General features: G+C 33.3%; 2 protein-coding genes and 2 long non-coding RNA genes across 15 annotated transcripts; 2 read left to right on the forward strand and 2 right to left on the reverse strand.

The window, feature by feature from the left end:
• On the forward strand, positions 1 to 8,716 carry LOC115959529. Of its 10 annotated transcripts, XR_004084909.1 has the most exons (13): positions 1 to 343; positions 1,654 to 1,962; positions 2,367 to 2,439; positions 2,619 to 2,719; positions 2,806 to 2,857; positions 2,933 to 3,028; positions 3,227 to 3,299; positions 3,744 to 3,799; positions 5,054 to 5,119; positions 6,724 to 6,789; positions 6,864 to 7,044; positions 7,347 to 7,417; positions 8,630 to 8,716. XR_004084909.1 is itself a non-coding variant. In XM_031077965.1 (11 exons), the coding sequence occupies exons 1-11, from the start codon at positions 144 to 146 to the stop codon at positions 6,942 to 6,944; spliced, it is 1,173 nt and encodes a 390-aa protein (XP_030933825.1). In that variant the 5' UTR covers positions 1 to 143; the 3' UTR covers positions 6,945 to 7,436. The 10 variants fall into 10 exon arrangements, 5 of the variants coding, with proteins under 5 accessions (XP_030933825.1, XP_030933826.1, XP_030933827.1 ...); XR_004084908.1 differs by lacking the exon at positions 8,630 to 8,716 and having other exon boundaries at positions 7,347 to 7,951; XR_004084907.1 differs by lacking the exon at positions 8,630 to 8,716 and having other exon boundaries at positions 6,864 to 7,247; positions 7,347 to 7,436.
• LOC115959526 (probable LRR receptor-like serine/threonine-protein kinase At5g48740) lies at positions 7,800 to 13,963 on the reverse strand. Of its 3 annotated transcripts, none has more exons than XM_031077960.1 (16): positions 13,447 to 13,963; positions 12,546 to 13,086; positions 11,884 to 12,335; positions 11,660 to 11,777; positions 11,511 to 11,579; positions 11,352 to 11,420; positions 11,195 to 11,263; positions 11,026 to 11,097; positions 10,653 to 10,721; positions 10,353 to 10,585; positions 10,044 to 10,276; positions 9,779 to 9,905; positions 9,628 to 9,696; positions 8,915 to 9,104; positions 8,687 to 8,819; positions 7,800 to 8,264 (listed from the first exon to the last, which is right to left on the reverse strand). In XM_031077960.1, the coding sequence occupies exons 1-16, from the start codon at positions 13,520 to 13,522 to the stop codon at positions 8,046 to 8,048; spliced, it is 2,739 nt and encodes a 912-aa protein (XP_030933820.1). In that variant the 5' UTR covers positions 13,523 to 13,963; the 3' UTR covers positions 7,800 to 8,045. The 3 variants fall into 3 exon arrangements, with proteins under 3 accessions (XP_030933820.1, XP_030933822.1, XP_030933821.1); XM_031077962.1 differs by having other exon boundaries at positions 7,824 to 8,264; positions 10,044 to 10,267; XM_031077961.1 differs by having other exon boundaries at positions 7,824 to 8,264; positions 10,044 to 10,270.
• Positions 9,715 to 10,482, forward strand: LOC115959536. The gene is made up of 3 exons (XR_004084915.1): positions 9,715 to 9,808; positions 10,014 to 10,130; positions 10,396 to 10,482. It is a non-coding gene; the product is annotated as an uncharacterized LOC115959536 (long non-coding RNA).
• A 7,734-nt stretch (positions 13,964 to 21,697) lies between the features above and the next one.
• Positions 21,698 to 24,581, reverse strand: LOC115959534. Its single transcript, XR_004084913.1, has 3 exons — positions 24,250 to 24,581; positions 23,128 to 23,190; positions 21,698 to 21,939 (listed from the first exon to the last, which is right to left on the reverse strand). It is a non-coding gene; the product is annotated as an uncharacterized LOC115959534 (long non-coding RNA).
• Positions 24,582 to 25,143: the final 562 nt, after the last annotated feature.

The raw sequence follows: 25,143 nt of genomic DNA on the forward strand, positions 1-25,143 counted from the left end.
TTCCCGTGACTCTTAACTGATCAGCCATTCACAGCCAACCACATGAAACTAAAACCTCATGTTTCTAACATGGTAACCAACATCACAAGATCATACAAGTAACTCTGTTCTGTCACTGGCATCATCATCAATACTCTTACAAAATGGCTTCAAAAACCTTTCCATTTGCAGTTCTAGCACATGGGTGTTTTTCGTCACGCCCACCCACCTTAACTTCTAATAATAAGTCCTTTACTCCACAACCCATCAAGCATTTACGCTATCTCTGTGTCAATCACAGGTTGTCTGCAAAAGATAATGGACATATGTTGGTTTCCCACTTCTTCAAATCCTCAACTTGGAGGTAACTTTCATCTGCTTACTTGATTCTTAATCATTCTAATCTTTGGTTGCTCAGAAAAAAGAAAGAATGAAAAATAAAAGGCAATGGTGAAAGTTTGAATATGACTGATTTTCTCTGTTGCTTCATTTTTTTGCTAAATTAGTTGATACACATTCAGTAGCCAGCAAAAGTGTCAGAATTTGGTGCTGGGTTTTGATGTTTCGGGTGGATATTTAATGCTTTGAGCAATTTATACATTCTTGATTGATGAATGATCGCTGAATTTATGTGTTGGTATATCGACCAATATAATAATCTAGACCTAATGACAACTATGATGGTTTCCAGGTTCATTATCGCTTTACTAATCAAAGTACTATTATGTAGTAATTGCTTGCGCTTAAGTTACACTGCTTCTTCATATATTTCCAGGAACTTAATATTTACCTCAATTATCAGAAATGTCTCTTATTTTCAAAAAGTAATGGACAAAAGTTAGCTACAATATTGGTTGAAGCTTTAGGTTACAACCTTGCTCAATAAAATAAACATTACTACATATTTTGAAAAATTAACCGTTGAATTACATGTTCTTTATGCTCTCAATATACATGTCAAATTTTGTATCAATCGGATATTATTTACTGTATGATCTATAAGCTTATATTTTATGCATAATTTTATTGATGACATGGCTATTGATTTTTAATTTTCTAGAAATTTTGCAAGCATGGAGGATGTAAGAAGAAGATATAATCCAATGATAAATTTGTCAAAATTCATCTCTAATAAAAAGATATTGAGTAAAGTTGTAACCTTAGGCTATAACCAATTTTGTAACTAAATTTTATCCAAAAGTGATATCTTTCCTATGTAATTTGGACAAGTTAGCTTTTACGGATGCCCTTCTCTAACATCCAATAGTTCGCACTATGTGCGTAGAACTTCGATGGTTTTCTTGTGAGAGTGATACTAGGGAAAGCACACGTTTTATTACATGCGTCTTACGAACTTATGCATCTCCACTCATTTATCACAAAAAAAAAGTAACTAGTAAATGTATTTATTATGCTATTAAAGTGGCACTAATTAAATTCTTGCCACATAGTAGTTGGTAAGCATTTTTTAGTAAAACTGGCAATATTTTTAGCATTTTCCTTCATGTAATGCCTGAAGCATGTATGTTTCAAATTTTTTTGGTATAATGCCTTGCAATTTCCTATCATTCGTCTGTTTTTTTTTTTTTTTTGTGTGTGTGTGTGTGTGTGTCATTTTGAGCATAGAATGTAATATATCTTGTTTTTGAAAATAGTATTAGAAGCTTTCAACAGGAGAATGCAGAGTTATGAAGATGCTAGATCTCAAGATATTCTGGATGAACAAGATAGATTAACTGATGAGGTGATTGGAAATGAGAATAATGGACGTGGTTCATTCCTGGCTAAAGTGGCAATTGTGCTGGGCATAGCTGCAACAGCCACGATAATATCTATTTGCCTCAAGTGGCCTGTTCTTGGATCATCGCTTGGAATTCAATTTCTGGCTGAAGGTTCATCCTCTTCAGTAATGGCTGCTCCCCCTGTTGGTTTCACTTTCAAAGCTTTTGGATACAATGTTGTACTTCCAGAATATGCACCAGGGTATGCGCATTTGTCTGGCTCCCCACTCAATAAAAAAGCTCTAGATTTCTTCTGAGCTGGCCTTCCAGAACTGTCTCTAAATTTTTACATAATTCACTGAAACAGATTGCTCCTCTATATCTATCTCCAGTTAGACTTATCAGCAACAAAATAATCTGCCGTTAAAATTCATCCTGATGCAAACTGTGATTTTTTATTAATTCAATTTTTCTTTTTCTTTTTTGCGGGTAGGGGAGGTGAAATTATAGTTTAATATTGAAATTCAATCCATGTGAGATCATTCTCTGTTAGAGCTAAATTTTATATTTTAACTTGAAAACCATCATCATGTTTGCTTTGCCTTCACCATTGTTACTTCATTAATAGAAAAGTTTTGAGGAATTTACAAATATACTGCAATGCAGATGGATCTACTTTTGGTTACTTATGGCTGCTGGGTGTGGACTTTTCATTAGTGAAGAGGCTCTAAATATTTGGGTTTGTCTTCTTTATTGGTACTTCTGTTTCACAATCTCAAGTTTTTACCTCTTTGGATTTAGTACTGTTTCTGGTCTTTTTACCTCTTTGGATTTAGTACTGTTTCTGGTCTGTACCAACGGTGTCTTATAATTTAGTGTTGTTTGAACTTCTGAGTGACCTTTGGATTTAAATTTTAGGTTGGCATAACTTTAGCACGGTTGCTGACTTTGGATGGGACATGGCACTCTTTTACTGAATCTTTCTCGAGAAATGCTCCGTACATAATATCCAGCATTCTGTGGGTATACTGGTTAGTTATAGCTCTATATTAACCTTAAATTCTTTGCAGCCATTGTTACATAGTCAACTTTTTTTTTTTCAAAGAATCGACTCGGGATGTGAAGCCTACCAGTATTGTCTACAAGAATGCTGCTCTGTACTTTATTGTAGCAGTTGGTGGTTTTTTTGCTGTCTGTCTACTGCTATATTTTATTATTTTGAAATGTGACAGTCATCTTTCAGGGGAGTTTGCATCAGTGATCTGATACCATTTTATCTGGGGAAGCTTTTCAGGCAATCAGGGGCATCTGATGATGTTTGTTCGAGGGTAAGTTCAGCTTACTTGCTTCTGAATTTTTTTCATTCCTCAGCATGATAGATAAATACATCCACAAAATCCCATACATTTAGTATTATATATATGTGCATATGAAGAGTTCTTATCTGCAACTATTAAAAAAAAAAAAAAAAACTGATTTACTGTTCTCATTCTTTGGAAATATCACAATCCTGATAATGACTGTAGTTAGGGATTGGCAAAGAGAAGGCCTTAAACATTACTCACACGGTGCAAAAATATCGCAATTTCTCTGGCTTTGGTGAGCTCTAAGAGCTTTGTTATATTTATGTGTGATTTTATTAAAATTTTCAATTTGCATGTGCAGTCTCAGGTATCTCTCATGAGGACATGTTACCTGATTTTATATCTTACAATAATTGGCATTTCTTTTATAAAATTTATATGGATAACAAATTTTTGTTGCATTGTGATTGGATGATTCAGCATTCCTGTTAGGCTTTGAGCCTTTGACGGTACCCCTGTACATCAATACAGGGTCCACAGCAATATAGTCCCTACTCACTTAGCTGTCAATTTGGTTTTTTCATGTTTTACTCTTTAAACATGATTAGCTACTGTAAAACACAGTGGATATGTTCAATCAAGCACTTCATATTGTCAAGTGAACGCAGTGTGTATGGATAATGAAGCTTCTTTGAGTCATATTACTAACTTGTATGTTCTTATTCATTTTGATCTGCAGTAGAACGATTTTCCCTAGGAGTGAGAAATCCAACAGCTTTCCTAGCAGGGGCCATGGTTAGTATCACTGTGAACTTCTGGCCTGTTACAATCTTTTGAACTTTGTACTTGTTTTGATACTTTGATAATTTTTTCTGTGCTCAAACATTGGTTTTTTACTGTTCATCTCTTACCACTTTACCACTTTGTATGAGTTATCTAATCTGGGTGGCATTGTATGCTTGTTTATGTTTAATGGGTTTTACTCTTAAAAAGCCATTTCTTGATGTTTGAGAAAACATTGACTGATATAAAAATACTTTTTTTTTTTTTTTTGGTAAACGATATAAAAATACTTAAGTCTATTATGTTTTGGTCTTCACTTGCATCACGTGTATTCTTGATTGGCTGGGCATCTCTTCAATTCCTTAAGTTGTTGGGTGTGATCAATCATTTAATAATACTCAGGAATGGAACTTATGCAAATGGGACCAAGCAAGTTTTGAAAAGAAGAGGGAAGGGGACTAGGATGCTAGTTGTGAAACTTGCCTTAGGAGGAACATATGGGCCAAGCTAAAGCAACAATTTTGGAAGGTAGACAGTGTTTAATCTAAGGATATAAGGAAATAAAGTTTTATGGGAGACTTAATAACCATATGAGAAAAATAATATGGGGATATGGCGCTGTGGATTTGTCAAACAAATATCCAGGAAATTAGATCCTACAATTTTCTTTTGTTATTATGTAGTTATATCAATTAGATGTTTTGAAAAAAAATAATTAATCTCCCTTTGTCCATATGGGATATGCAAGCCTGCGTAAATAACTATAAAGTTGTCAGTTAGTCAATAAAATAAATGGTAAAATAAATAAATAAGATTATCTTTGAAAGAAGATAATAATTAAAAAAAATGGAAAAATGTAAATTAAGTTGAAAAATATGGAATTGAAGTATTTAATGATGTTGATTTGATTAGTATTTGAATTTGTGATGACCACCAGAAGTGAATTATTCCATTATCTTTCACATTCAGGAAAAATTGTACCAAAGCGAGTTGTTTGATGTAATATTTTTATCTTTTACAGTCTGCCCAAAATTGTACTAATTGAAATCTAGAAGATACAAAGTAAATTTGGAAATATTATATTTTTTATAACTATAGAAAAAGCTGAAGAATGTACTTTGATCATTGTCAAGTATAATTCATCTTAGATATAACTGACATTGTTGTTTTTGATGGTATAAACACACGTATGAATTGAATGCAACCAGTATCTGACTGTTAAATTCTATTAGCATCTTGGGGATGACGTGCTTAATCTGATCGCAGGGTATTTCTCCAGAGTGCTTCTTTGCTGGAGTCTGTTGTGGTGGCTTGATCACTCTTCCCCTTCAGGTGAGTTCAATTCTGTTGGTGAACTTGTGGCTATATATACAGGGATAAAAGGGCCTAGACTTAAAAACGCAGCTGGATAAGTAAAAATTTTGGGCTTTTAAAGGGAGGTAAAATAATGCCAAAAATACTATAAAATTGGAGCTGAATATGGGTCAAATTTCAGGCCCCTGGCTAAAAAATTTCAAGAAATAAATTAATAAAGTAAGCTCATTGGGGACTACAATTCTTAAAATGACATGGGAAGTAAAACTCAGTACACCAAGGTCATGTGCTGATTAATTTTAAATAGATTTTGCCTGACCAAAATTTTGCATGTTAAGGACATGTTAGATTAATCTGAGAATTAAAAAAGTCCTGTAACCATTGTCAATGGACAATGGGCTCGCAAATCATTTACACTATGTTTGGAAAAAAAAAGGGAGTAAAATGGAATGGAATATGATGTGTTTTCTCCATTGTGTTTGGGAGTTTATAAAACATAGAATGGAAATGGAAAAAAAAGTTTTAGTTAACCTTCATGTTTTACTTTTTTTTCTCTTCAAAATAGAAAGAAAATCAATATTTCACCTCAATTTTAGTGAAGGAATATGGGTGTTCCTCCTACTTTTGGGAATTAGAATTCCTTCCTGGCCATTCTATTCCTTCCTACTTAACTTCCAAACAAAGAATAGATTGAATATTATTAAAAAAAATTCCTTTCAATCTATTCCATTCTACTCCATTCCTTCCCCACTCCAAAATAAGCTGATAAAGATAATAGTCTAACACTCAAATTTTAAGCAAGAAGATTTTTTATTATATAGAAATAATCACTGCCTATAGAAGAGAAGTAGTTGCAGAAGAGATTGATTTATAGATAAAGATAGAAGGGTGGCTGGATCTCTATGATTGGACTTTTAAATTTCGAAGTTAAATCAAAACACTCTCATAGCTTCCTCTATATAAACAGGTGTGTCTCGGCAAAAAGAGCTGAAACTCTGCTGAAATTTTTTCAGAGAAGAAGAGTTTCTGCTGGTCTTTCCAGAAGTCTCATTGGTTGAAGAATACTAAAAGATTTATGGAGGCAGCTTTTGAGAAAAGAAAAAGCTTTTCTGTTCTCAATGTCCTTTTCATCACATTCATTAAATTTGCTCTTAGAAAGTATCAAAATCAATACATCAGAAACTGTCATTAATGTGTGTTATGTCTTATGTTTTCAATCTATTCTTGTATTTCTATTGCTTTTCTTTTAGAATTAGAGGTTTCCATTTAGTGTAATTTGCATTCTAGAGTTTTCTTGATTGAAAGTTGGATCCTAGAGCAAAATATACACAAATGACAACTATGGCTAAAATTTGAATCATTAATGCATACGATGTTTCATGAATGTTTAATAAGGGAGATATAATCACATCTTAGGTGCCATCATTGCCTCAACTTCTGATGCTTGCTGAAATGACTAAAACTTCAAAAAAAATAAGTCTATTTTTATAGGTTTCATGTCTATCATTCTGTGTGAAGGTTTTCCTGCTGGGTGCATGCTTATTTTAACTCAAAAGTAACCCAATAGCAAGCTTTTAGTTCAGTCGCTAATGCATTTTTCACTCTTGGCTTTCTGAGCCCAGTTAGGGATTGGATTCTTGTTGAGGGAGCATCCTGTGGCTGCCCTTGCTACAGTTGCAACAGCAGTGGTAAGCAGATTTCTGTTTGCATTGAAAAGTTCTTATTATACAAATAAATGGATGTAACCTCTATAATTATATAGGGAATTTGGACTGTTTTCCCATATGCTGTGGCTGCTTCAACGGCATTATTCCTTTTCCTGCGACGCCACTACTCCTCCTAGTGCTCATAGTTGTCTCTTGATCAAGTAGCACTCAGAAAGAGAGGATAGAAGCTATCAATTTGTACATACTGAGATATGACTTCTAATTCACATTTTGTGGGTAAATGCAACCTTTTGTTGAACAATTATACTGTTATCCAATTTTCTGGGGTTATTTCATATAGAGAAAATGGCCTAATATTAGTCTGACAAAATGATGTACAAAGTTAGCACACAGGTAGTCAAAAGCCTTGTGGCTCAAGAACACGATCTAGTTCTTTGAGTGGGGAGAACCTGGGTTCGAATCCCCTAACTCCACTTGTTGTAAGCAAAAAGTTAGCATACAACTAATTGATGCGTGTCATTGTCATTATTCTCTCTTTTAGATTTTCTTAATATATAATACACTTCCTTGGAGAACAGATCAATGTAATAATTGAAGAACAGTAAGGGACTTATATCTTCTTGGGGGCAACAAACACGATCAACTTACGGTACTGTACTTTATTTTGAGGTCATGGAATTTTTAGTTGTTTGGTACATTACACACTATGGATAGCTGGCACATAGACAGGTAGTTATACATGTACATGCAACCTTATGGCCTCACAAGCAGGTAAGGGCTTGCGATTTTGCAGAGAACAGAGTGAATTTATAACACAATGCTTTACACTGAGACTGGCTGACACTAGTGGAAGATGATTGTTGAGCTTGTGAGTGTAGGAGTGCATTATTGTCTTTTTATATTTTGCTGAGTAATGTATTCTTGTCATCATGTGTATGTTTCTTAATATGTTAATATCTCAGGCCAATGGTTGTTGTGTCCTGCCAAATCAGTTAACCACTATGTCGAACCTAGGATAACTCGGCAGGAAAAAAAAGAAGTTTTCGTTGCTGCTATTATCAGTGAAATAGTCTCTTCTTAACATTGTCAAAAAGTAACTAATAGTAAACCTTAATACATCTCTATTAATATTGGCATTCAAGGCAATTCTGCTTGATTTGACTTTGAGAAGACTTCATTCTATTTACATACTCAAAAAGGAAAGGAAAAGGAAAAGAAAAAATAAATAAAAGTCTTAGTTTGAGGATAAATATTTCGTAAGTTGTATTGATTGGTAATCAGCTGCCATGCTCAAAAGATGCTAGATAGGAGAGCTGAATGCTATAGGCTTCTTTCAACTCAGCCAATACCTCTGCAATAGTTGGCCTTTGTGATGCATCTCTCTCCACTGACTTCACAGCAACGAAGGCTGCCTTTCTCATGCTCTCTACTTCGAATGTTCCTGTTAAGCTCTCGTCCACTATCTCAAATGCACCTGCTTGTAAGTAGGGCTTGGCCTGCAGTAGGCAAGTCCAAAAACACCACAATGTCAATGTTGCAATCATCAATATCCCTCTGAATGGAGCATTCACTACTTAACTTTCAGATTTAAGATTATGCAGATACAAAGACTGACACTATTGAAGATCAATATCTATGCTAGGGACCTAGACATGATTTACTAGGTGTTGCTCCCATTTCCTAATCTTTGATGAGGAAGCACAAATCATTGTTTCGTTATGGTTCAAACAAGCAATGTTTAACAAAAAATTTAGATATTCAACTGCTTGTTTTCATGTCCTTTTAAGCCTATAGTCCAAGAATTACTACAAATGTAAGCAAACAAGGCAACTTCAGAAATCGTAACCATTTGTTCTTGCAGGGGCAGAAAATTGACAAATATTACTGAGCATAGAGTACAAGATGAGCTTCAGTTTACCCATAAGACCAAATTGAATGAGTCTGGAGTTCCTGAGTGGCTCAATGGTTCTCTACCACAAATGAGCTCCAAAAGAACAACCCCAAAGCTGTAGACGTCACTTTTCTCGGTCAACTGTTGGGTAGAATAATATCTGCACATGACATTCATTTTGAGCATCAAAATCATCAAGAACCAATAAATATCCTTTCTATCTTTGGTTTTTTTTTTTTTTTTTTGAAAACTTACTCAGGATCTAGATAGCCGGCAGTGCCCTTGACAACAGTTGTCACATGAGTTGCATCTGCCTGGGTTATCTGTTTAGAGAGGCCAAAGTCACAGACCTTCGCATTCATTTCCATGTCCAAAAGGATATTACTGCACTTCACATCTCGGTGTATGATTCGTGGTTCACTTCCATTGTGTAAATAGTCCAATCCTTAAAAAGAAACAAGGCTCAGAAATGGAACCATTTATCCCCTTCAATAGTAATGATGGAATATTAAGAATGAAAAAGGACTTCTACAGATTTCTATTAATTAACAAGAATAAAGTTAATTTGCTATGATATTCTAATCATCTTGCTTTCCATGGTAGTGCTTATGGTCTACTTATTATCAAACAGTTGGTTACTATATAAATGATGAAGGATATTGCATAAGTGATCCAAAGAAGCACAAAGTTGTCCTAAAAACCATAATATAGTTGCCCACATATCTGTTCATAATGCAGAACTACACGACTGCTATAAAGTACAATTTGACTATATGGTCTGAGCATTTTTGTGTTCAACATATCTCTATCAGTTAAAGCTATATTATTTCATATGTAGATCCAGAAATTATTATTTTCTAATTTATCATATAACTATAGAAACTCAGACTTTCATGTTTCTTCCATCTGCAAAGATGATTGCTTTCCTATGTTGTCTTTTCAGTTTGATAATAGAAAAGGCAAAGTACCTTTTGCAGCATCAACAGCAATTTTCAGTCTGCGAACCCAACTTAATGAAGCCTTTTTACTGTTTATACCTGGAAGTAACATCAACAATGAAAACTGGAAATTCTCATAAAAGCAAGAAGGTGTCCCAAATATGTATCATGCATAACATACCATAAAGGTGATCAGCCAATGATCCCCCAGGTAGATACTCATAGACTAGTATTTGCTGCTTTGATTCATGACAGAATCCTTCCAAACATACAAGATTTTGATGACGAATTTGTGACAATAGATAGACCTAAAAACAATCCATAATATTGAAAAAGATTACGTAACATTGCAAGAGAATCATTGCTCTCAAGATATATAAAACAGGAAGCGTAATCCACTTTTCTCATGAATCCAGAGTATACAAAGAAGAGTTCAGATAGTGGACCTCATTGATAAAAGAATCAGCCCCAAGTTGGCTTTTATCAAACCTCACTTTCACGGCTACTAATTTTCCATCTCGAAGCTTTCCAAGGTAAACAGATCCAAAACTACCACGGCCTATAACCTCCTTGAAGTTGTTCGTAGCTGCTTTGATTTCTTTGTAGGAAAAGACTTTTGCTGCATTCCATTTTCGCATCTCAGTTGCTATATTCCAGTTTTGCATCTCTGCTGCTGCCCCTAAGAGTAACATATAGCTCATATAAGTGTCAAGTAAAAACTTCAATGTGCAACAAGAATGTAAACTTTCACATACTTGATGTATATGTAACTTCACTTCTATTTTTCTTTATGTACAGGAATACTGCAAGAGATAAGATAAGAGCAAGTACTGCTCCACCAACTGCACCAGCTATAATTGCTATATGATTATGTCCACTTTGCTTTTTTTTGGTGAAAATAGTAACTTGTGGTGTCTCAATTGAAGGGTTGGATGAAACATCATTGCATGTCATTGTGGAGGACCCAAGGCATAAATTTCCTGATGTTCTGTACAAAATTGATTTATCAGAATGCTAAAGTAATAGTTTAAATGACAACAATACTTTTTCCATACCTAATTTCCAAACTTTCTTTGTTCAAAGACTGCGGAAGGGCACCCTGCAGCTTGTTATTCTCCAGATTCCTGCAGAATGCAGGATAGGATATCTCATCTAGTGAAGCACATGATTTATCAAAATTAGATACAGAGTATTTTGCAAGAAATAGGATCCTCTATTCCTCTCCATTCCATCGGAAATGGACTCATGACCAAAATTTTATTTTCTGGACCTAACCATGTATAGTATGTCACTTTAAAAAAAAATTTGAATGACATGGCACTGAATACACTTTTAGATAAGTATTATTTAATCCAAATCATGAAATGAATTCTTTTGAAATGGAGAGGAATCACTAATGGAATCTATTTGATCTTAATATTTGCTTACAATAAGTGAAGGTTCACTAAATTTCCCAAGCTGTCCGGAACAATTCCCTGTAGGCTATTATTTTGCAAGTCCCTGTAGAAAAAAGAAGAAAAGCAAAGGAGAAGAGAGAGAATGCACTATCAGTATCTCATTTTGAGTCCATATATTGGTCTAGGAACAGACAACTTACAGAATTTTAAGGCTAACCAAGTTCTCCAAATCTGAGCCAAAGGATGTTAGCTTATTGAAACTCAGGTTCCTGAAAATTCCAATTACCTGGTTATTTTCATTTTTCCTAAATAAAGCAATAATAGATTAAGACTTAAGATAGTCCAAGGAGGTATTACAATTTCTCAAGGTCTTGCAAGCTACCAAAATTCTGTATCACACCGGTGAGCGATGTGTTATGCAAATCCCTGGGGCATAACAACAAATATATCATAAGAAACTATCTGACCAAACCAAATGTTAATTTAAGGCATTTCTCTGAGGTTAAAGGAGTTTACAGAGTTTTGAGATCCAACAAGTCACCAAAAGTAGGACTAATTGTCCTAAGGTTGATGTCTGAAAGTTCCCTGAAATAAGGCACATAAATGAGACCATGGATGAGAAATAATCCCCATAATTAACACATTCATGTGCAATATGTCCATACAATGATGTAACAACGCTTCCTTCACAACCAATATGATCCCATTGAGTAGGAGAGCACGGATCGTCTTGCCACCCCAGATCTAAACCAGTGAACTGCTGAATAACCTGAAGTGCTGAAACTGCAAGAAAGTTTTAACAGACCATATATGAGTAAGAAAGATGGAGAGATCTAGCTTCTGGAATATTGACCTTATCAAGTAATGCACAATGAAAGCTCAATGGAACCTGTGGTTGATGAAGCTTCCAAAGGAATATCAACTATCTGATACACCTCAATTGCATTGATTTGAGGGTAGTAAGTGATACTCTTTAGTGTGATGTTCAAGCTCTTGATCTCTTTCCTCGTAAAGTATAGAGCACTAACCTCTGACATTTTTACAGTATAGTTTGATTGTACAACATCTCCATTGATTAATAAATTGAACGAAGGTGAAACAGGAACAATCCCAGCAAAATAGAGGACAATGTAGTAATCTGCTAGTGTATCAAGAGGAAGGTTGTATGTCAGCACTTCCTTTCTTGCCAGAACTCTCGCAGTTTCAAGAACAGCAGCAGGTGGACTCTCCCTTAGAGTAGACAGATTGAAGTTACGTTGGATCTTAAACCCCGTTGACACATGAAAGGGTGTAAAATTTTTATCAGCGTCCCATATACGATCATATGGATCCAAAGGATACCTACATTTTAACACAAAGTTACAAACCAATCACAGAAAGTTTTAGATAAAAAATAGTGATTGCCCTAAAAGTGTAAGCGATTAAGAAATGGTGAATTCAATCATTTCTTAAACCCTGTTGACACAAAATTTAATCATTATTCTAACAAATTACTTAAATCATTCAAGCTACATATAATGGGAAAAGGAGGTTGAGGTTGAATGTTTATACCTCAATGAGCCATTGGCATAACCACAATTGATTCGATAACTCTTCCTAAGTGACTTATTGGGGAAATCTCCCATGCCACTTGCATAGGCTCCTTGAGGAAGTGGCCTTACTTCAAGTGAAGAAATGAGAGGAGATCCACCGTCCGGTATAGCAAGCAAGCAGAATGTCAGTGTTTCCTTATTATCTGACCATAAAAACTCTTCTGTCCAAGGATCATTAGTAGTGAGATTTATAGTGCTAGTAATAGCTCTCCCAAGGGAAACAGAGAATGCAGGGGGTTTCCCAAGTCCATCATAGTTTTGGTACAGAAATCGGGCTCTTACAAGAACCAAGGATGACACATTATTTACCGGTAACTTGTAACACTTGCGACCTTGAGTATTGGGAAAATACCGGATTGGGACATTGGATGTGGAGGTACCCCCACTGTTCTTAACGGTGGTGATGTTGCCTGTGCTTACATATTCACCATCAGGGACCCAAGATATTTTTGATGAATCAATATAACTAGTATTTCCACCACAAGATATGCTCAAAAAACCTGTACCATTTGTATAAATAAGCAAATTTTCAGACATTGTAGTACAAATTCAAGACAAACAACTTTCTAAAGACAAACAACCCCCCCCCCCCCCCCCCCATAACCCCAAATTTGATTACTCCAAAGAGTAAACATGCTTCCAAAGAGTAAAATTAAATATTCTGTCCCGTTATAAAAAAAAAAAAAAAATGGATATAGTCAATTTCATGGTTAAGATTTTATGTCCTTGATCTGAGAGAATATAGAGTATCGTGATATTTAAAATTTTAAATGATGAGACATTAAATACACTTTAGATTCATTTAAAAAAAAAAAATGATTTGTTAAAAAAAAATTACACACAAGGGGAACAAAACGTACCATCTTGGTCACAAAAACCAACAACGAAAAAGCCACAGAAAAGAAGGAAGCCAACCCAGAAACACTTCATGTTCATGAACTCAGAACCCCGCAACCAATTTCAAGTATTTTTCTTGTCCCTCAGAAACTCAAGAGACTGATCTCACAAAGGCTAGAGTGAAAGTTTATGGTTTAACACCATCACCAGGCAGCAGCAAAAGAATAAGAGAAAAGGACGTGTGTTCAGAAGAGTAACAAGAAATAAAGTAAATGATTATGTTTATTTGGGTGGGGTGGTGACAATTTGATGAGAGAGTAATGAGTAAAAGTGGGGTTCTTCTTTTCTTGAGTTTGAAGCTGAAAGAAAAAGAAAGGCTATATGTAATGGATGATGATGGCCATGGTACTATTAAGCGTGGCGGTAGTGGTAATAATTATAGCTTTCGGTTAGTGATGAAAATATATGTTATGGAAACAGAAACAAAAACAAAAACAAAAAAAGAAAAGAAAAAGAAAGCTGCTATTTTTCCTATGCTGGCTGCTGCATTAGTTGTGGTAGTTGTTGAAAATGAAAATTGAAAAGGATATTGAAGAAGAAATAAATGACGAAGGAGAACATAGTTACACGCACATTCTCTTTCTTTATGTCTCTATCTAGCTATCTAGTGGTAGTACGTGGACTAGGTCCTCAAAGTTGACACTGTCAGATATAAATCCCAATTATATGTAACTGGTTTGTTTCAAGTCAGTCAGATTTTTATTTTTTATGTAAATGGCGTTGTGATGAGGCTCTGACTATTAATTAGATTTTCCTATATTGTACATGTACGGATAACGAGCCAATGGAAATGGAATGTTCGTTCACTGTTGGGTGGGTGTTAACGTTGTCTGCAAGTGCCTTTTCTACATCTCATACTTTCTTACTCTATGTCTGAAATTTCCATGCATTAATTATTGAAGCAACAGATTTCACTTATTTTTTGAAGTACAAAGTTTAGTTACAAAATTAGTTATAGTCTTAGGTTATAAATTCACTCAATAAAATAAATATTATTGCATATTTTAAAAATCTAACCGTTGAATTACATGTTCATTACGGCCTTAATACATATGTCAATTTTTGTGTCAATCGGATATTATTTACTATATAATCTATAATCTTATATTTTATACATAATTTTAAATTACAAAAACTTGCAATTTAAAAATTTATTGATGACATAACTATTGATCTTCAATTTTTTTGAAATTTTGCAAATATGGAGGATGTAAGAAGAAGATGTAATCCTATGATAGATTTGTCAAAATTCACCTCTAATAAAAAGATATTAAGTGAGTTTGTAGCCTAAGACTACAATCGATTTTGTAGTTAAACTTTATCATGGTAAATTATGATTGTTGCAATATTAAAAGTAATGTCAATGATAATCACATATATATGAAAGTAATGTTGTACTTATCATAATCTACCATTTTAGATATTGTCACTACAAAAAACTAGACCTACGTTGACCTTTCTAAAGCGCCACTATATTTATAGCATTTTTTTGTTATTGAAGGGTACTTCTCATCCATACTCTTTGAGCGGCCTTATAATCTAATTAATGCCATCTACTCTTGTCCATAGGGTTTAGTTCCAAGGGTCGAATCTTTGTTACTTATGATAAGAAATAAAATTTTTAAAACTTAGAATACAGTGGCAAATAATCCTTAATATTTTTAGTATTAATTTGTAAACTCAAATTATAAAGGAGTTAAGGAGATGTAAATTCGGTTACCCTAAAAGCATATTATAAAGCTACAAAGTACAAATAGCCCTGTATCACATGTATATATTATATATATATATATATATATATATATATATTCTCATAAATCATAATATATATTGATGTAAGTATAACAGTAAATTTGGCAGGATCAATCTCTTCAAAACGTAGAATGATTGCCTTTGATTGAGGCAATAGTAAACAATAACCCATAATTATAAATTGTTGAATGGAGAGTTCTTGTTGTGTGGTGTATGAATTAGTCGACAGAAAAAGGCCGGAATTTGCCGAGAATTTTCTTTTGCTTCATTTTTGTAAAGTCATACAAGTATAAATAAGTATAGAAAATAGTAACATATAATATAGTGATAGGTTAGGCATACAATTTAAGTAATAGGCAGATTAATTGTCACATACGTTGTATTGTAGAATTGACAAAAAATGATCATCGATTAGGATGGCAAGAGTGCCACAGGTAGTTGCTCTTGCTCAGTGACTCAAGGGTGCTTCAAAACTTTCAATATCAGGATTCCTCAATAATAGCAAATTAAAGCCTATTGGATTTTATTTTTTATTTTTCATTTTAGAATTGGATGATTTGGATTTAAAAAAGAGAAGTAAATAGTTAGGTTTGGAAGAAAAAAACAAAGAAATATATGAGATAAGAGCCAATGATAGAATCCAAAATAATATGAACAGTATTATATCTATATTGATGGACAAAATTAAAATACTTTTTCAATACCTATATTAATCCGCTTCAGACTTTGAAAATGGGTTGGTTGAACTTTTCAAATCACTTATTCATGAAAGTGAATCAGAAAACAATTAACTTCAATAAGAAGTTTCTCCAAATATATATAGCTAGCGTAGTTAGGTGATCTAACTTGTGTGCTAATTAACTCCCAATTTCTTATTGAATCAACCGATCAATAGCTTTGTTCAATTTACTATCAAACAGTAATTTTGGATTGTAATCGTTTTCAGCAAATACTTGGACAAAACTATCTAGCACAAGTCCTTGCCAGCATTGTCATTTAAATTTTTTAATAACTTGATGATTGGGGGAGTAACATTTCAACATTGAATGCCTTTATCGAAAACATTGTAAATATTAGTTAAGCTACAAGACCTTAAAGCTAATAGCCTACTAGTACTACCATATCGTTGTGTAATGAAAATTAGAATTTTATTTAGCAATGCAGCAGTGATTTATATATTATGTTCCTTAAGATCGAGGAACATGTCTGGTTAAGGGAAAAAAGAAAAAAAAAAGGTGTATCTGGTTATAGATAGGTTGATGTTGGAATTGACAAGCAAGATAGATCACCTTAATTAGCCTTTATCACTAATTCTTCTTCTTTTTTCCCCATTATTTAAATAAAAGGTATCACCATCTTAATTGAACATAATTAGTTCCTTGGTTCTAAATCATACCCATGAAATATGACTTTTAATTATGAGTAGAGGCTAGAACTATAAGTTTCACATGCATTATCCATACTAGAAGTTTCTTCTTCTTCTTCTATCTATGAACTTTCGGCATCATTGTGGCTTTAAACCCTGAAGCAAAGCCATAATAAAAAAATAAAAAAAAAAATGTGTTGGCGAATGCTTAGAATGCAAGTTTAGCAAACCCATCGCAAACGTTTCTTATTAATTGCCAGCTTTTTTTTTAGTAAGAGAAATAGTAAATAATTAGTATATTAATATTTGAATGCAAATATTGGATGCTTCATTGACTTGACCCCGCATCAAAATCAAATGATTGATTTTTGTTGTTGTGGTTGTGGTGGTGCTCCTTTTAGCTTTGCTTCCAATTTCATACTCAAAATCTATAATTTCACAGCCCAGATGCACATGCTCATTGACCAATTGTCTTAATTGCTCACGCACTAATAATCAATATATGGTTAACTAACTAATGAGTAATGAATGAAATAATGAGTTAATTAATTTACTTTTTTTTTTTTTTTTTAACTCCAAGTGTAAGTTGGTGAAATTTTACCTCCAAAACTCCGGAAAAAAAATTAAAAAATAAATAAAAAGATGGAATGTCACTAACCCATATGATCCTTGACCATTTTTTCCCCAATAGTTTTAAAAGGAGGAATCTCTCTCTCTCTCTCTCTCATAATTTAGAGGTGTTTTCAAATTTATAAATCTCACACTTTTAAAAGGTTCCAATTTAACCCTGCTGTAAAATTGTATATACCAATTACTTAATTAGTTTAAATAGAGTCACAATATCATTAGTGACAAATTGTATATACCAATTACTTAAATTAATTGACATTCATAAAATTATAATGATCACTTATTTATCTTAACAATTATCTCAAAAAATAAAAGAAAACAAATTAAGGTTTTAATCTTTACACTTCACAACTTGTACGTAACTTAAATTAAGATGCTTTATCCTTTATATTATTTATTTGAACAGAACCTAATTGATTTTTTTTTTTTTTTTTATAAAGGCATATGTTTGTTGATTAAAGATAAGTTAAAAATATCAAATCTTTTTTTTTTTATAGCAATATTGGCATAAATGATCAAATTTAATAAATCAATATATATATATATATATATTTTTTTTTATAGAACATTTATTGAATGTACTTAATTTATATTTTAAATTTTTTTATAAAACCATTTCACAATAGTAGGAACTAGAAAGTATGAATTATGGAATATAGTATATACATAAAGAAAATTTAATCATATTTTTATTTGATTCTCAAAAACAAATTTCCGACCACTAACAATGAGCAAAGGGACTATCATTATTAAGTCAATGGAATACTAACACCTAATTGCTCTCTTAACGAAGATTGCTCATAATATTAAATATCAATCTATTAATTTTTTTTTTCTCCTAGTAATAGCTTCTCTCAACTAAGGGCACGTTTAGTAGACTATAATGGTAATTACATAAGAATAAGAAAACTTTTTTTTTTTTTTTTTACAAACAAACATGCACACACAAACAATGGAGAGAAAAAAGGGTTTTAACATAAAGGCACGCCACATATAAGAATAAGAATACTTATTACAAGGAATACAAAATACTGTAATATAATACTTATTGCTATTCATTTGTTTGGTGACAATACAATAATAATACCTTGAAAAAAATTTAATGAAACCATTTTTAATCAAACTTAAGATATATTTTAGGAAATATCTTACTCATATAATTATTTTTCCTAAAAAATAAATTTTTTATTTTTTTATTTTTATACAAGATAGAAATTCTACTCTAACCTTATCTAAGTGCATATGTGTGTGAAGCTCTCTCCTAAAAACCTGAACTTCAGCCCTTACCCCCCCCCCCCCTTAACACCTTACAAGTATTTATACTTGTGGAGTGACCATCATGTCAAAGATATGTAGTATTTTGTAAATTTGAAATAGAGATTAGTTATTCTTTTTATATTTTTTATTTTCATAATTGTCGTTGGCATTTGGAAATTTTTCTAGTCTAGAGATCAGTAAGGACAGTGAAAGTCTTTTCTCCTTTCTATATCGATGGAATCCCACACCTCATACCTTTTTCACAGGGTGTCAAGAAATCTCTCCCTCTCTAGAAGATGTCGACAAGATATTGAGACTGAAAGCTCACTAAGTGTGTAAAACACTTGTGAATGTTTAGACCCTAAATTCAAAATTACCAAAAGCAAGTTTATACTCAAACAATATATGTGCAAAATGATAAATAAAAGCTATACCCAAATATGCAAACTACTTTAAACCATATTTTAATCACAACATAGTAGTAGTTAACAGCAAAGAGTAAGGGATAGAGAGAGGCAAACGCAAGATAACACAGGCACGTTTTATCAAAGAGGAAACCGAAGAATTCATCAAAAAGCCTCTCTGCCGCCCTCCAAGCGGTAAAATGATCCACTAGAAAATTAGTTGGGATACATGAATAGCAATAGACCCTCCAAGCCTAATCTTCCTGATGCACCTAAGCTCTCCAAGCTTCTTGCTCCAACAGGGTTACGCTTAACATTGTCTTCTTTAGCTTATTGGATCCCGCATTAAGCCCATTGTATCAACCAAAATGAATTGGTTCTCTCTTGAACTGCTTCCCAAACACCAAGAACCTTCTCACTGCTATGAATATGGTGAGGTAATGATTTGGCTTAAGATCCTCTCAAGGGTATGACAATGAAGAGTGTGAGAGTAGAGGAATTTGGAGAATCAAATGTATAAGATTGTGGATGAATCAATCTTATTGTTTTCTAGGGTTTATCTCTCAAAATTCTCTTTGGAAGCTCATTTATAGTAGGGTATGAGAAGGAATATGAAAAGTCATTTTTCAGCAAAACAGGGTGCACTGGTGAGTTACTCGCAAGTTCCAGTTGCTAGATAACAGAATGGCCAGACTGTACTTTTTGTTTTGTAGTGATCTAGCTGTCCTAACCCTTCAACTTCCTGCATGCTCCACATGTGTGACACGTTCTGGTGAGTCACCACTTGCGGTCAGTTGCGAGATCCAGTCGCAAGTTGCCTCTTGATTGCACATATTTGATCAATTTTTCACACTCTCTCACACATAACCCTTACATTATTCCTACCTAAATACATGGCTTTTAAATGCTGAATTATAAGCAAATTTGGCACGGAATAAAGCCAATACATAGTTAAATATATTCAACTTTACAATCTCTCCCTTTGGCTATTTCGTGACAAAACCCTAAAACAGACTCTAGACTTAAAATATGAGTTGGGACATTTGCCAAAACTCACTCACACCTAATTCTAGAACTGTGAAACTCTTAAACCATATGAACAAGTTTCCTGAAAACAATATCACAAAATGCACTCATTAAGTTCATTGTAAGTGAAAATCTTAGAAAGCATATGGAGTAAGCATAATACGATCAAGCAAGTATGAATATAACAATAAAGCATAACTTGACCAACAAGAACAATCACTATAAATAGTGACTACAATGAACATTCACACGGTGAATGAACATTCAGACATGCAAGCAAATAAGCTCAATGCAAAGTATCATTTGCATGTCCAATACACAACCAATGCAAGAACACTAAAGCAATTGCATCATGGATACAAGATCCAATAAGGGCACAAGAGTACTAAAGAAAATGCAAAAAATTAACTTAAAGTACTAAGCTACATAAGCAAAGGTACATATAAAGTCAAGTACACAACATAAGCTTAAACTATGAAATATGAACATAGACCAGTAGTAGCAACAAAAGAAGAAAATATAAAAGCTTGTTGATTTATTTGCTTGCTCTTGCATTGCTTGCTCCCTTTTTGATTTAGCTCTCTCCCCCTATCATTGCTTTCCCCCTGTCATGGTTACCATCTCCCCCTTTTTGTCATGGAATAGCTAGTCATCATCTTCTTATAACTTCCTTCGGATTTGATCCAACTGAGTTTGGAGAGAGGTAAACTTTGTCTAAAATCGAGTGTGTTGAGAGTGCATGATAGTTGTGAGGCTGGACAATTTGCTGATGTCTTGCACGAAAGCCATGATGTTGTCTAACTTCTCATCATAGGAGTGTGAGCTAGAGCTTGTATCACCTTGAGGAGCATTACTCTCTTGCTTAGCATTCTTTCAGCTATGGCCTATTATAGCATTGAGAATGTTAATGTTGATTGGTCTTTGCTTGGGTTGAGGATACTCAACTTCCAATGTTGGTACTCCTTTTAGCTTCAATATCTTTATGATGAGGCTGCACAATGGAAGACAGTTCCTAGAGGCCGTCCTTTCAGCAGTTTTGACCAAAATGTGAAAGAAATGAAAGCATACATCAATTTCTTCATCGGTAATCAAGTCATGAAGAAATAAAGCCTGACCAAGATTCATATGTCTGGTGCTTGAGAGAGGATAAAAATTATGGAACATTATTAATGAAGCAAAATTTCACCTCGTCAATATGTTTCTCATTAGTACATGGATGACCTAGAGCTCGTCAGTATGTTCCACGTCAGTACTATGGATAACCTGGAGATCTTGTACCAAAAAAAGCACTAAATAGATAGTGGCATCGGTTTGGGACCTGTCAAGGACCCTCCGATGCTTAAATTAGTATAAACTCTTTAGAAATCTGTAATTTGTAGAGTAATTTGTGTGTTTGTTTAACATACCTCACTTACTTGTCTCTCTTGGCATTATATAACCTTTGTGTGAGTAAATGCTCAGTCTATTGGCCTCTCTAACGTTGTACCACAGTTGGAGGATTTATGGCCTAATAATGACCATTTATCCTCAGTCCTTTAACGTCTGTAATGGCCATTAAATGCGCATAATTGAATGGCAGTAATGGCTCCGTGCTCATTTATCATTTGTGTCACACCCCAAACCCGATACCCGGATTTGTGACCATGACCGGCATGCTAATATCAAGCCTAAACCTGATATTAACAAGAACCAACTTAACTTTTTGAAAACTTTTACAAAATCTTTCCTCTTTCCTTTCATTTTTTTTTCTTTACTTAAATGATATAACCTTTCACTTGACATTCAGAGCATCTACATTGTACTCTAAAGAATAACATAATTCACCAGTTACTCAAATTTTGAGTTTCACACAATACATCTCTTAATACTTTAAGGTACACACTTTCATTAGATCCTAAAATACACAATACAATAAAGCTACACATCAAATTGCTAATTTAGGATCTATACATATCAAACTAAAACCAGCTCCTTCCAAAACTCGATTAAGGCTCCCTCTACTCCAAAATAAAACCTGCTAACTGAAAGAGTGGAAGGGGTGAGCTACACAGCTCAGTAAAGGTAAGATATATGAGAATTCAATAAAGATGCATGTAAATCAAATCATTTCATTCTATGAATATTCGAATAGGAGAACATCTTTTCATGCATAGTATTTAATACTATTCATAATAATAACTTATACGTTCTTCATAGAAAACAATTGTTCTCCTTTTTCTTATTAGGTTAACATTACCAAACCTTTCAGATTAAACTTCTTTCATTTCCTACAAAGTCGCCATATATATATATATTCTCATTACAAAATAATTATTTTAACTTAAATCAGATAATCGGCAACTTTGTATTAAACTAGAAACATCTTGACTAATAAGAAAACTTTTCTGTATAAACTTCTTCTCATAGAATACTATAACTTTCATGGTCATGAAACTTAACGTTTCATAAAAACAGATATCTGATAACTTTTAAACATAAACTTGTACTTTTATCAGAAACTTTATCTTTATAGCACAACAGAACTTCAGAAACTTTTATCTTTAATGAACAGCTTTCTTTTCATCAGAAACTTCTTATTTTCATGAGAGCTTTTAACTTTTCACAATGTATTTAACAAAATAATTCTCTCATGATTAATAACATAACATAACTGTTCATAACATATTGGTTAGTCCATGTCTGATAAGCTGTACAGAGAAGGCCTCATCACATTTGGAAAACCTCGTGTGCATTATATTATCCCCTTTGAGAGGCTTGATGGCACATCTCCTCCAAGTTTTGTTCCTCCCCGCCGTCCGTACACATTGGGGAGAAGGCCTTATTCAGATTAGAGTTACGGGCAACCCCATTTCCTCTAAACATATAACATTTTTCCATGGAAAGCTAGTAATTAACCCCTACTAGCCGAGTTCAGATTACCAGAGGACATAACTCGAAAACATTTCATACTTTTACATTATATTGAAATTTTCTTATTTTGCATTCATAATAAAAGCATTTCCATTATTTTCTTTAAACATCATGTTCGTGGAATCAATAATAGCATCAATATGCTTAAATCATATACATAAGTTTTTCAAAAGCTCACGAACATATCTTTGTCAGAATAATGATTACATGCCATATCTCTAATAAAAAACATTTTAATGCATAATATACTTTAAAATAACCTCATGACTTACCAAATGCTCATATAACTTATCCCTTACCTGAAAGCAGAGGAACCGAGAGCCTAAAGTCGAAGGAGCTTAAACCTAAGGAACTGGTAACACCTAAATCAAATATCAAAGCTTATTACTATCCATAATTCCTTATCATAAACTTCACATTCATCTCAAAGCCTATCTCTTAGAATCAAGAAAGTCCTAATCCCACCTCAAAGAGGTTCCTACAAACACAAAATGCATTCATCAGACCACATGATGTACTAAATCATAGAGAAACCAATTCATAAAATTTATGTATGATTCTAACATACCAAAGGATGATCATATTAAATTATAGCTCAGAACATTCACCCTAACTTGAGAATTAAATCCACAAAGTTAGGCATGTCCCTTACTGTTCACTGTTTTATTCCATGAGCGTATGCCTCATTTGTAAAATACAAATGGGCTTTTCACGCATATCCAATTGTCATGAAAATTTACAGAACTACTCCCCTGTATGTTTAGTATATACCATAAAAATTTCGGAGTCAAAACATAAACCCATGATTTACTAAAAATCACGCAAGACAATATACTCAGATCTGTCCTGACAGAATTTCATGCAACTTATAAATTAAATCATTATTTTTATATTAATCCAAATGCTGTGAGAAAAATGCAATAACAACCACAAGTGTCTTAGGTTTCATAGGAATTATCCCTAGCATCCAAATTCACTATATACAATTTAATACATAATTTAACATGCATGAACACAGAATCTGTCACAGTGACAGCTTTGCAATGTTTTATCGTAAATCCACAAACAATTATCAAACGATGGTATTTTCATACAGGGATTTTTATGCACTCATAAGACATGTTATAAAACACTTACATACAGTCATTTAACCATTTAGAGCAAAATAAACACAACCAAAAATCCCAGCAGCAGCATCAAAATACTCATCCTAACTTTTTCTTACTTCCTTAATCCTATAAAATCATTAATTAGTAAAAACCCTAACCTACCTTCAACAAATCACTAACATAACTTCAAAGCTTCTTAAAACAGCATATATATATATATATATATATATATATATAGACTTACAAATACCATTACTAAAATTATTTAAAGGAAAACATGGATTCTAAGAGGAGAGTAGCTAGAACCCTTACCAAGTTTATGGTTCTTGTGGGGGAAAATAGACATAGAACCACTCATGAAAGAATGGTAGAGAGCTTGAGAGTTTTCTGGTTCCTTTGAGAGAAAATGAAGAAGAAATGAGATGAAGCTTCACCTTTCTTTTGAGGTGTTGACCGTGGGTTTTGAGAGAAAGAATTAAGAGAGCTTCCTAGCTCTTTCCTTAAGAGAAAAAGAGTAAAGTAAGGTGCAAATTTCTGATTTGCATGGACCCGTGGGAAATGGGAGCAAAAGAGTTTCTTGAGTCTTATTTCTTTGAGAAAGTCAAAGAAGAAAATGAAGTGTTGCCGTGTAAGTACAAGGAAAGAACAAAGAAATAAGACAAAGAAAAGGAATAGGGAAAGAAGAATAAGAGATGAACCTCTTGGTGTAGTCAAGAAGTCAAGCAAAATATCTTGGGCAAAATATCTTGTGTGCCATACATATATTGCTAAGGAAAGGGAGGATAACTCATCTTTTCAACTTTCTTGCATTCACACTCACTTTTCTATCAAAATAATTTCTTGCATTCACACTCACACTTTTCTACAAAAATAATATCACTTTGCATATATATATATATATATATATATATGTATATATATATATATCTCATAACTTAACCACTTAATATAGTTTTGCACATACTAAGTATATATTTATAATACAAATAGTCATTTCAATTATTTATAATCTTTACAATTCTCATTCAATGGCATTATAAAATAATATGCTTATTAAATACTCTTATATTAATTTTAGAAAGTAAGTGGCTTAAAATATTAATAATACTTAATCACTTAAACACATAGTTTAATTATAAAAATTGGGTCGGGGTGTTACAATTTGGACATTAAATGCTATCTAGAACTAATGTGCTTATGCTTGTC

Source organism: Quercus lobata, chromosome 9 (genome assembly GCF_001633185.2).
Source record: "Quercus lobata isolate SW786 chromosome 9, ValleyOak3.0 Primary Assembly, whole genome shotgun sequence".
In the NCBI taxonomy this organism is placed as follows: domain Eukaryota; kingdom Viridiplantae; phylum Streptophyta; class Magnoliopsida; order Fagales; family Fagaceae; genus Quercus; species Quercus lobata.

What these genes read in the sequence shown, in the direction of transcription:
- LOC115959529 (XM_031077965.1), top strand. Translation starts at nt 144, where the DNA reads ATGGCTTCAAAAACCTTTCCATTTGCAGTTCTAGCACATGGGTGTTTT. An exon ending in CTTCCAGAATATGCACCAGG is followed by an intron (nt 1,963 to 2,366) that starts GTATGCGCATTT and finishes ACTGCAATGCAG; the next exon opens with ATGGATCTACTTTTGGTTAC. An exon ending in TGATCACTCTTCCCCTTCAG is followed by an intron (nt 5,120 to 6,723) that starts GTGAGTTCAATT and finishes TTCTGAGCCCAG; the next exon opens with TTAGGGATTGGATTCTTGTT.
- LOC115959526 (XM_031077960.1), bottom strand. Translation starts at nt 13,522, where the DNA reads ATGAACATGAAGTGTTTCTGGGTTGGCTTCCTTCTTTTCTGTGGCTTT. An exon ending in TGGTTTTTGTGACCAAGATG is followed by an intron (nt 13,087 to 13,446) that starts GTACGTTTTGTT and finishes CAAATGGTACAG; the next exon opens with GTTTTTTGAGCATATCTTGT. An exon ending in TTGTTGGATCTCAAAACTCT is followed by an intron (nt 11,421 to 11,510) that starts GTAAACTCCTTT and finishes GTTATGCCCCAG; the next exon opens with GGATTTGCATAACACATCGC.